At 41.7% G+C, this 11,008-nt stretch overlaps 1 protein-coding gene across 3 annotated transcripts in view; it reads left to right on the forward strand.

Moving 5' to 3' along the window:
- ADAMTS17 (ADAM metallopeptidase with thrombospondin type 1 motif 17) overlaps positions 1-10,307 on the forward strand; it is a 383,062-nt gene extending 372,755 nt beyond the window's left edge. For 2 of the 3 annotated variants that reach the window (XM_077263365.1, XM_077263367.1), the window contains 3 exons: positions 7,510-7,662; positions 8,184-8,361; positions 9,891-10,307. In XM_077263365.1, coding sequence (XP_077119480.1) covers positions 7,510-7,662; positions 8,184-8,361; positions 9,891-10,042 — 483 coding nt within the window. In that variant the 3' untranslated portion in view covers positions 10,043-10,307. The remainder of the gene's footprint in view (positions 1-7,509; positions 7,663-8,183; positions 8,362-9,890) is intronic. The other variant, XM_077263366.1, reaches the window with a different exon arrangement.
- The last annotated feature ends 701 nt before the right edge of the window (positions 10,308-11,008 follow it).

Here is an 11,008-nt window from a genome sequence, read left to right on the forward strand (position 1 = left end):
TTTGCATAGAAGGTGTAGATACCCAGTGGTAGGATACTTTTACCTGGTATGGTATCGGTTTGCATAGAAGGTGTAGATACCCAGTGGTAGGATACTTTTACCTGGTATGGTATGGGTTTGCATAGAATCTGTAGATACCCAGTGGTAGGATACTTTTACCTGGTATGGTATCAGTTTGCATAGAAGGTGTAGACACCCAGTGGTAGGATACTTTTACCTGGTATGGGTTTGCATAGAATCTGTAGATACCCAGTGGTAGGATACTTTTACCTGGTATGGTATGGGTTTGCATAGAATCTGTAGATACCCAGTGGTAGGATACTTTTACCTGGTATGGGTTTGCATAGAATCTGTAGATACCCAGTGGTAGGATACTTTTACCTGGTATGGGTTTGCATAGAATCTGTAGATACCCAGTGGTAGGATACTTTTACCTGGTATGGTATCGGTTTGCATAGAATCTGTAGATACCCAGTGGTAGGATACTTTTACCTGGTATGGTATCAGTTTGCATAGAAGGTGTAGATACCCAGTGGTAGGATACTTTTACCTGGTATGGTATCGGTTTGCATAGAATCTGTAGATACCCAGTGGTAGGATACTTTTACCTGGTATGGTATGGGTTTGCATAGAAGCTGTAGATGGTATCAGTTTGCATAGAAGGTGTAGATACCCAGTGGTAGGATACTTTTACCTGGTATAGTATGGGTTTGCATAGAATCTGTAGATACCCAGTGGTAGGATACTTTTACCTGGTATGGTATCGGTTTGCATAGAAGGTGTAGATACCCAGTGGTAGGATACTTTTACCTGGTATGGTATGGGTTTGCATAGAATCTGTAGATACCCAGTGGTAGGATACTTTTACCTGGTATGGTATCGGTTTGCATAGAATCTGTAGATACCCAGTGGTAGGATACTTTTACCTGGTATGGTATCAGTTTGCATAGAAGGTGTAGATACCCAGTGGTAGGATACTTTTACCTGGTATGGTATGGGTTTGCATAGAAGGTGTAGATACCCAGTGGTAGGATACTTTTACCTGGTATGGTATCGGTTTGCATAGAAGGTGTAGATACCCAGTGGTAGGATACTTTTACCTGGTATGGTATGGGTTTGCATAGAATCTGTAGATACCCAGTGGTAGGATACTTTTACCTGGTATGGTATCAGTTTGCATAGAAGGTGTAGATACCCAGTGGTAGGATACTTTTACCTGGTATGGTATGGGTTTGCATAGAATCTGTAGATACCCAGTGGTAGGATACTTTTACCTGGTATGGTATGGGTTTGCATAGAAGGTGTAGATACCCAGTGGTAGGATACTTTTACCTGGTATGGTATGGGTTTGCATAGAAGGTGTAGATACCCAGTGGTAGGATACTTTTACCTGGTATGGTATGGGTTTGCATAGAATCTGTAGATACCCAGTGGTAGGATACTTTTACCTGGTATGGTATGGGTTTGCATAGAAGCTGTAGATGGTATCAGTTTGCATAGAAGGTGTAGATACCCAGTGGTAGGATACTTTTACCTGGTATGGTATCGGTTTGCATAGAAGGTGTAGATACCCAGTGGTAGGATACTTTTACCTGGTATGGTATGGGTTTGCATAAAATCTGTAGATACCCAGTGGTAGGATACTTTTACCTGGTATGGTATGGGTTTGCATAGAATCTGTAGATACCCAGTGGTAGGATACTTTTACCTGGTATGGTATGGGTTTGCATAGAATCTGTAGATACCCAGTGGTAGGATACTTTTACCTGGTATGGTATGGGTTTGCATAGAAGGTGTAGACACCCAGTGGTAGGATACTTTTACCTGGTATGGTATGGGTTTGCATAGAAGGTGTTGATACCCAGTGGTAGGATACTTTTACCTGGTATGGTATGGGTTTGCATAGAATCTGTAGATACCCAGTGGTAGGATACTTTTACCTGGTATGGGTTTGCATAGAATCTGTAGATACCCAGTGGTAGGATACTTTTACCTGGTATGGTATGGGTTTGCATAGAAGGTGTAGACACCCAGTGGTAGGATACTTTTACCTGGTATGATATCGGTTTGCATAGAAGGTGTAGATACCCAGTGGTAGGATACTTTTACCTGGTATGGTATGGGTTTGCATAGAATCTGTAGATACCCAGTGGTAGGATACTTTTACCTGGTATGGGTTTGCATAGAATCTGTAGATACCCAGTGGTAGGATACTTTTACCTGGTATGGTATGGGTTTGCATAGAAGGTGTAGACACCCAGTGGTAGGATACTTTTACCTGGTATGGTATCAGTTTGCATAGAATCTGTAGATACCCAGTGGTAGGATACTTTTACCTGGTATGGTATCAGTTTGCATAGAAGGTGTAGATACCCAGTGGTAGGATACTTTTACCTGGTATGGTATCAGTTTGCATAGAATCTGTAGATACCCAGTGGTAGGATACTTTTACCTGGTATGGTATCAGTTTGCATAGAATCTGTAGATACCCAGTGGTAGGATACTTTTACCTGGTATGGTATCAGTTTGCATAGAATCTGTAGATACCCAGTGGTAGGATACTTTTACCTGGTATGGTATGGGTTTGCATAGAATCTGTAGATACCCAGTGGTAGGATAATTTTACCTGGTATGGGTTTGCATAGAATCTGTAGATACCCAGTGGTAGGATACTTTTACCTGGTATGGTATCGGTTTGCATAGAATCTGTAGATACCCAGTGGTAGGATACTTTTACCTGGTATGGGTTTGCATAGAATCTGTAGATACCCAGTGGTAGGATACTTTTACCTGGTATGGTATGGGTTTGCATAGAAGGTGTAGACACCCAGTGGTAGGATACTTTTACCTGGTATGGTATCAGTTTGCATAGAATCTGTAGATACCCAGTGGTAGGATACTTTTACCTGGTATGGTATCAGTTTGCATAGAATCTGTAGATACCCAGTGGTAGGATACTTTTACCTGGTATGGTATGGGTTTGCATAGAAGGTGTAGACACCCAGTGGTAGGATACTTTTACCTGGTATGGTATCGGTTTGCATAGAAGGTGTAGATACCCAGTGGTAGGATACTTTTACCTGGTATGGTATGGGTTTGCATAGAATCTGTAGATACCCAGTGGTAGGATACTTTTACCTGGTATGGTATGGGTTTGCATAGAAGGTGTAGACACCCAGTGGTAGGATACTTTTACCTGGTATGGTATCAGTTTGCATAGAATCTGTAGATACCCAGTGGTAGGATACTTTTACCTGGTATGGTATCAGTTTGCATAGAATCTGTAGATACCCAGTGGTAGGATACTTTTACCTGGTATGGTATGGGTTTGCATAGAAGGTGTAGACACCCAGTGGTAGGATACTTTTACCTGGTATGGTATCGGTTTGCATAGAAGGTGTAGATACCCAGTGGTAGGATACTTTTACCTGGTATGGTATGGGTTTGCATAGAAGGTGTAGACACCCAGTGGTAGGATACTTTTACCTGGTATGGTATCGGTTTGCATAGAAGGTGTAGATACCCAGTGGTAGGATACTTTTACCTGGTATGGTATGGGTTTGCATAGAATCTGTAGATACCCAGTGGTAGGATACTTTTACCTGGTATGGTATCAGTTTGCATAGAATCTGTAGATACCCAGTGGTAGGATACTTTTACCTGGTATGGTATGGGTTTGCATAGAATCTGTAGATACCCAGTGGTAGGATACTTTTACCTGGTATGGTATGGGTTTGCATAGAATCTGTAGATACCCAGTGGTAGGATACTTTTACCTGGTATGGTATGGGTTTGCATAGAATCTGTAGATACCCAGTGGTAGGATACTTTTACCTGGTATGGGTTTGCATAGAATCTGTAGATACCCAGTGGTAGGATACTTTTACCTGGTATGGTATGGGTTTGCATAGAATCTGTAGATACCCAGTGGTAGGATACTTTTACCTGGTATGGGTTTGCATAGAATCTGTAGATACCCAGTGGTAGGATACTTTTACCTGGTATGGTATCGGTTTGCATAGCATAGAATCTGTAGATACCCAGTGGTAGGATACTTTTACCTGGTATGGTATCGGTTTGCATAGAAGGTGTAGATACCCAGTGGTAGGATACTTTTACCTGGTATGGTATGGGTTTGCATAGAAGGTGTAGATACCCAGTGGTAGGATACTTTTACCTGGTATGGTATCAGTTTGCATAGAAGGTGTAGATACCCAGTGGTAGGATACTTTTACCTGGTATGGTATCGGTTTGCATAGAAGGTGTAGATACCCAGTGGTAGGATACTTTTACCTGGTATGGTATCGGTTTGCATAGAAGGTGTAGATACCCAGTGGTAGGATACTTTTACCTGGTATGGTATGGGTTTGCATAGAAGGTGTAGACACCCAGTGGTAGGATACTTTTACCTGGTATGGTATGGGTTTGCATAGAAGGTGTTGATACCCAGTGGTAGGATACTTTTACCTGGTATGGTATGGGTTTGCATAGAATCTGTAGATACCCAGTGGTAGGATACTTTTACCTGGTATGATATCGGTTTGCATAGAAGGTGTAGATACCCAGTGGTAGGATACTTTTACCTGGTATGGGTTTGCATAGAATCTGTAGATACCCAGTGGTAGGATACTTTTACCTGGTATGGTATCAGTTTGCATAGAAGGTGTAGATACCCAGTGGTAGGATACTTTTACCTGGTATGGGTTTGCATAGAAGGTGTAGACACCCAGTGGTAGGATACTTTTACCTGGTATGGTATCGGTTTGCATAGGTGTAGATACCCAGTGGTAGGATACTTTTACCTGGTATGGTATCGGTTTGCATAGAAGGTGTAGACACCCAGTGGTAGGATACTTTTACCTGGTATGGTATCAGTTTGCATAGAAGGTGTAGATACCCAGTGGTAGGATACTTTTACCTGGTATGGTATCAGTTTGCATAGAATCTGTAGATACCCAGTGGTAGGATACTTTTACCTGGTATGGTATGGGTTTGCATAGAATCTGTAGATACCCAGTGGTAGGATACTTTTACCTGGTATGGTATGGGTTCTCATAGAAGGTGTAGATACCCAGTGGTAGGATACTTTTACCTGGTATGGGTTTGCATAGAATCTGTAGATACCCAGTGGTAGGATACTTTTACCTGGTATGGTATCAGTTTGCATAGAAGGTGTAGATACCCAGTGGTAGGATACTTTTACCTGGTATGGTATCGGTTTGCATAGAAGGTGTAGATACCCAGTGGTAGGATACTTTTACCTGGTATGGTATCAGTTTGCATAGAATCTGTAGATACCCAGTGGTAGGATACTTTTACCTGGTATGGGTTTGCATAGAATCTGTAGATACCCATTGGTAGGATACTTTTACCTGGTATGGTATGGGTTTGCATAGAATCTGTAGATACCCAGTGGTAGGATACTTTTACCTGGTATGGTATCGGTTTGCATAGAAGGTGTAGATACCCAGTGGTAGGATACTTTTACCTGGTATGGTATCAGTTTGCATAGAAGGTGTAGATACCCAGTGGTAGGATACTTTTACCTGGTATGGTATCGGTTTGCATAGAAGGTGTAGATACCCAGTGGTAGGATACTTTTACCTGGTATGGTATCAGTTTGCATAGAATCTGTAGATACCCAGTGGTAGGATACTTTTACCTGGTATGGGTTTGCATAGAATCTGTAGATACCCATTGGTAGGATACTTTTACCTGGTATGGTATGGGTTTGCATAGAATCTGTAGATACCCAGTGGTAGGATACTTTTACCTGGTATGGTATCGGTTTGCATAGAAGGTGTAGATACCCAGTGGTAGGATACTTTTACCTGGTATGGTATCGGTTTGCATAGAAGGTGTAGATACCCAGTGGTAGGATACTTTTACCTGGTATGGTATGGGTTTGCATAGAATCTGTAGATACCCAGTGGTAGGATACTTTTACCTGGTATGGTATGGGTTTGCATAGAATCTGTAGATACCCAGTGGTAGGATACTTTTACCTGGTATGGTATGGGTTTGCATAGAATCTGTAGATACCCAGTGGTAGGATACTTTTACCTGGTATGGTATCAGTTTGCATAGAATCTGTAGATACCCAGTGGTAGGATACTTTTACCTGGTATGGTATGGGTTTGCATAGAATCTGTAGATACCCAGTGGTAGGATACTTTTACCTGGTATGGTATGGGTTCTCATAGAAGGTGTAGATACCCAGTGGTAGGATACTTTTACCTGGTATGGGTTTGCATAGAATCTGTAGATACCCAGTGGTAGGATACTTTTACCTGGTATGGTATCAGTTTGCATAGAAGGTGTAGATACCCAGTGGTAGGATACTTTTACCTGGTATGGTATCGGTTTGCATAGAAGGTGTAGATACCCAGTGGTAGGATACTTTTACCTGGTATGGTATCGGTTTGCATAGAAGGTGTAGATACCCAGTGGTAGGATACTTTTACCTGGTATGGTATCAGTTTGCATAGAATCTGTAGATACCCAGTGGTAGGATACTTTTACCTGGTATGGGTTTGCATAGAATCTGTAGATACCCATTGGTAGGATACTTTTACCTGGTATGGTATGGGTTTGCATAGAATCTGTAGATACCCAGTGGTAGGATACTTTTACCTGGTATGGTATCGGTTTGCATAGAAGGTGTAGATACCCAGTGGTAGGATACTTTTACCTGGTATGGTATCAGTTTGCATAGAAGGTGTAGATACCCAGTGGTAGGATACTTTTACCTGGTATGGTATCGGTTTGCATAGAAGGTGTAGATACCCAGTGGTAGGATACTTTTACCTGGTATGGTATCAGTTTGCATAGAATCTGTAGATACCCAGTGGTAGGATACTTTTACCTGGTATGGGTTTGCATAGAATCTGTAGATACCCATTGGTAGGATACTTTTACCTGGTATGGTATGGGTTTGCATAGAATCTGTAGATACCCAGTGGTAGGATACTTTTACCTGGTATGGTATCGGTTTGCATAGAAGGTGTAGATACCCAGTGGTAGGATACTTTTACCTGGTATGGTATCGGTTTGCATAGAAGGTGTAGATACCCAGTGGTAGGATACTTTTACCTGGTATGGTATGGGTTTGCATAGAATCTGTAGATACCCAGTGGTAGGATACTTTTACCTGGTATGGTATGGGTTTGCATAGAATCTGTAGATACCCAGTGGTAGGATACTTTTACCTGGTATGGTATGGGTTTGCATAGAATCTGTAGATACCCAGTGGTAGGATACTTTTAGCAACACTGATTAAGAACATTAGACTGTCTAATGACACAATTGACAAGTAGAATGGTAGCATGAAGTTGTTAGTTTACTTACACAGTTCCAGGAGGAATAACTGGGGATGGCACAATGCATAGTTCTAACATTAGATTCTCCAGGATGGGGGATGCTAGGATTTACTAAAAGACACATCAGTAGCCCTCTTTGTCGAGCTCATCCAATCTCTTTACATGTATATATTCCTAATGTGTATATTAGTGCTCTACTGACTGTGGCCGAGGCACCAAGAAGAGGAGAATTTCCTGCACCAATACCAGGGGTAAATGTGATTCTGCTACACGGCCAAGAGAGGAGGAGGAATGTGAGGACTACACTGGCTGCTATGAGTGGAAGACTGGAGACTGGTCCAAGGTTAGTAGATTACAAAATCTTCATAGACTCCGTGCCTGAAAAACTTTACATGTGTAACCTAATGAATCTTAAAGCAATCATGCTGAAACAGCAAGTAGTCCTTCTATAAAATCACATGTGTTGCCTATTAAATGTGAATTTCACTGACATCACCGAGCGCCCTAGGGAAAGCAGTCACAATACCTAATTCTTAATTAGTTGTTAGGCCCCTTGCTGTGAACTTGGTCTTGATCCAAAAGTGCACTGATGTCAGATCTCTGCTATTATCAGGGCATCATTTATTTTAAACATCTTCATAATTCACTATTACAGGTGCAATAATGCTACAGTCAGTCCCTCCCCAGCCAGTACTGGCTGATAGCAGAAAACAATAGTTTTCATTATACTTCACAAGGTGTGAAGTATGTGCCATGAGGTTTTCCACGTGTCTTTGTTTTATTGGCTTTTGTCATTGTTCTATGTGAACGTTTACTTTTGTACCAGTGGTGTCCCCTTTTCACCCTGTTGTTTTCCATTTACAGTGCTCTTCCACATGTGGGAAAGGCTTGCAGTCTCGTGTGGTACAGTGTATGCACAAGGTGACTGGCCGCCATGGAAATGAATGTTCCTTCTTGTCCAAGCCAGTGGCCTACAGACAATGTCACCAAGAAGCCTGTAATGAAAAAATGAATGCCAACACCATCACGTCTCCCAGACTCGGTTGGTAATATGGAAAGACTCTTATTGTTTTTGTTGTTGAGAAGATGTAGAAAGGATGGAAAATGGTTTTCCATTCATTCTTCAGAAGCGATTAAGAGCAGAGACCGGTGTAAGGGAACAAAGTCACATCGGAGCAACCTGTGACAGTGGATTGCTTTGCTGATAGCACTTTTTGGATACGACTTTGCAGCTAGCACAATTGTATAGGCATTACTCTATTACTATGTGCAAAAGGCTTCTTCTTCAGAGAGGACGAAGGCAGGAACTCTAGTGCCACCTATTGGATGTAGCAATCATAAAAGCCACATGACTTGGGATAGGAAGCCAAGGCAGACACTTCACTTGCAGACACGTGTTTCAGGGTTTTTGTACCTCATCAGTGCAGAGAAAAAGAACCAATTTGGCTATGTCAGAGGCTTCTGACAGGGTCTGAGACCGTGTTTCTCAACTCAAGTCCTCAAGACCCACTAACAGCTCAGGTTTTCTGGATATCCTTATTATTGCCCAAGTGATAAATTCATCACCTTCTCAAGCATTAATTCAATGACCTACGCAATACTAAGGAGATCCTCAAAACATGACCTGTTGGTGGGTCTTGAGGACTGGAGTTGAGAAACACTGGTCTAAGAGGTAATGTTTCTTCTGTAGAGCACGCCATGTTGGTGTAGGGAGACTTATAGACCATTCGATACTTCCCTGGGAATATAAATATATTGTATTACTATATAACTGTCAGCACTGTGTGGGCATCCTGTGGAATTACTATATTGGTTATACTGCAATATACCAAGTAGTACAGTGATGAAACGCAGCAAGTTCCAACCACTTTCAAAGCACGATGCATTATTTGGGTACAATCAAAAGTAGCAGAAATGCTGGAAGATTTTCCATTAGAATTTGTGGGTGGTGAACACACAATGAATTACAGATGCGGCAAAGTAGATTACCTTTTAAAGGGAATCTGTCCATAAGAATAACGCTCCTAAGCCATCTATATGCGTATGCAGGTCATAGGAAGCTGAATAATATGTAAATGAGCTGTAACATTAGTGCACAGAAACAGATCCCCTGAGAGTCTGATTCCAGAGGTTATTATAAATGGAATGGGGCATTCCCAGTGTGAGACATGTAGATCAGCAGAGCAGACTGTCAGTCATTACATGTCTTACCCTGGTAATGCCCTTCTTAATATAAAATAATCTATGGAGGCAGATTCTCTGAAAGATCTATGTCCGGTCCATAGATCTAAACAGCTCATTTACATATAAGAAAATGTCAACTTTTTCTCCAGATTTTCTCCACAGATTTCACCCTTGGCAAATCTGCAGCATATAAAACTTTTGTGCCAAACTCTGCAATTGATTTTTTCCCTCTACCATATGGACATACCCTAAAGGTGATGTAATGTGGCAAGACTCTTGGTGCCACCCACCTTAAATAGTAATTCTCATTGGTAATATGACTTAGATCTATTTCTAGTGGTTTGTGATATAGTATGATGTATTATTCTTTATTCGCTTTTCTTCCAGCGGCTCTGACCTACAAGTGTACAGGTGACCAATGGACAGTGTACTGCAGAGTTGTACGAGAAAAGAACCTGTGTCAGGATATGAGGTGGTACCAGCGCTGCTGCCAGACATGCAGGGACTTCTACGCCACCAAGCTGCAGCCACAAAGCTAGTGACCCCCAGCGCTGAGCGGAGCATTGCACACAGGACAGAAGTGCTACAATCAGCAAAACAAGACTTGAACACAATGGTGCTGGGTAACGATAACAGGGGGCCATGTCGGCACATGCTCTGTATACTGCTGAGCTTGTTCTTCTGCTTCACCGATTGTCTCCTGGATGTTTAACATGCTAAATGACTTCATCTGGATTATGCAAACCTATTCTCAGGCAAATCAAGCAGACTGGAGAAAATGTGATATATGTTAGTGGTTTGCCCAAAAATGTAAAAAAACCAAAACCCAAAACCATCCAAAATGACATTCTTCTATGAGTGGCAGCTGCACAATGAGGTTATCTGCAATCAGCAGCTGTAAAGTGGCGGCTGACATGTGGCCGTGTCCATACTAAGGTGCTTAGTGGGTGATGAATATTTGCACACTGTTGAGTTATCTGTATAGTAATGGCTACCAGCCTGTGTTTTCTTTTCTTTTTTACTGTCACTCCGTGAATATTAGACACATCCGCCAGGTTCTTCCTAACGTTACAGCTATTGTATAATGTGAATATGGGGTCGCAGCGTGCCATGCAGCTTACTGTGTAATGTGCCAGGAGACAGCAGTGTCTTCTAGAAATACACCACTCATGGATTCTTCTTTTCCTTGTCACCTATAAGCTGGCATACTTCGCAGTATTGTAGCTTGTGACTTATGTAACATTTACAAGGAACTCTTTCTTTAATATTGGTGCTTGTATGTAACCGAAATCGGCAACAAATGGGACAAGTAGCTGTATGGGGTCCTGGATCAGTTACTGTATTGCTGCGTTCGGTCATGCAGTCTTACTACAGAGTATAGAAGACACTTGATGAATCCACATAGGTGGATAAACACAGCATTTAAGGGGTTATTGGGGATTTAAAAAAATAAATAAATAATAGAGTAAGGAGCAAATGTGTTAAAATAATAAATTAAAAGGACT

The sequence above is a fragment of the Ranitomeya variabilis genome, chromosome 5, assembly GCF_051348905.1.
Source record: "Ranitomeya variabilis isolate aRanVar5 chromosome 5, aRanVar5.hap1, whole genome shotgun sequence".
Lineage (NCBI taxonomy): Eukaryota > Metazoa > Chordata > Amphibia > Anura > Dendrobatidae > Ranitomeya > Ranitomeya variabilis.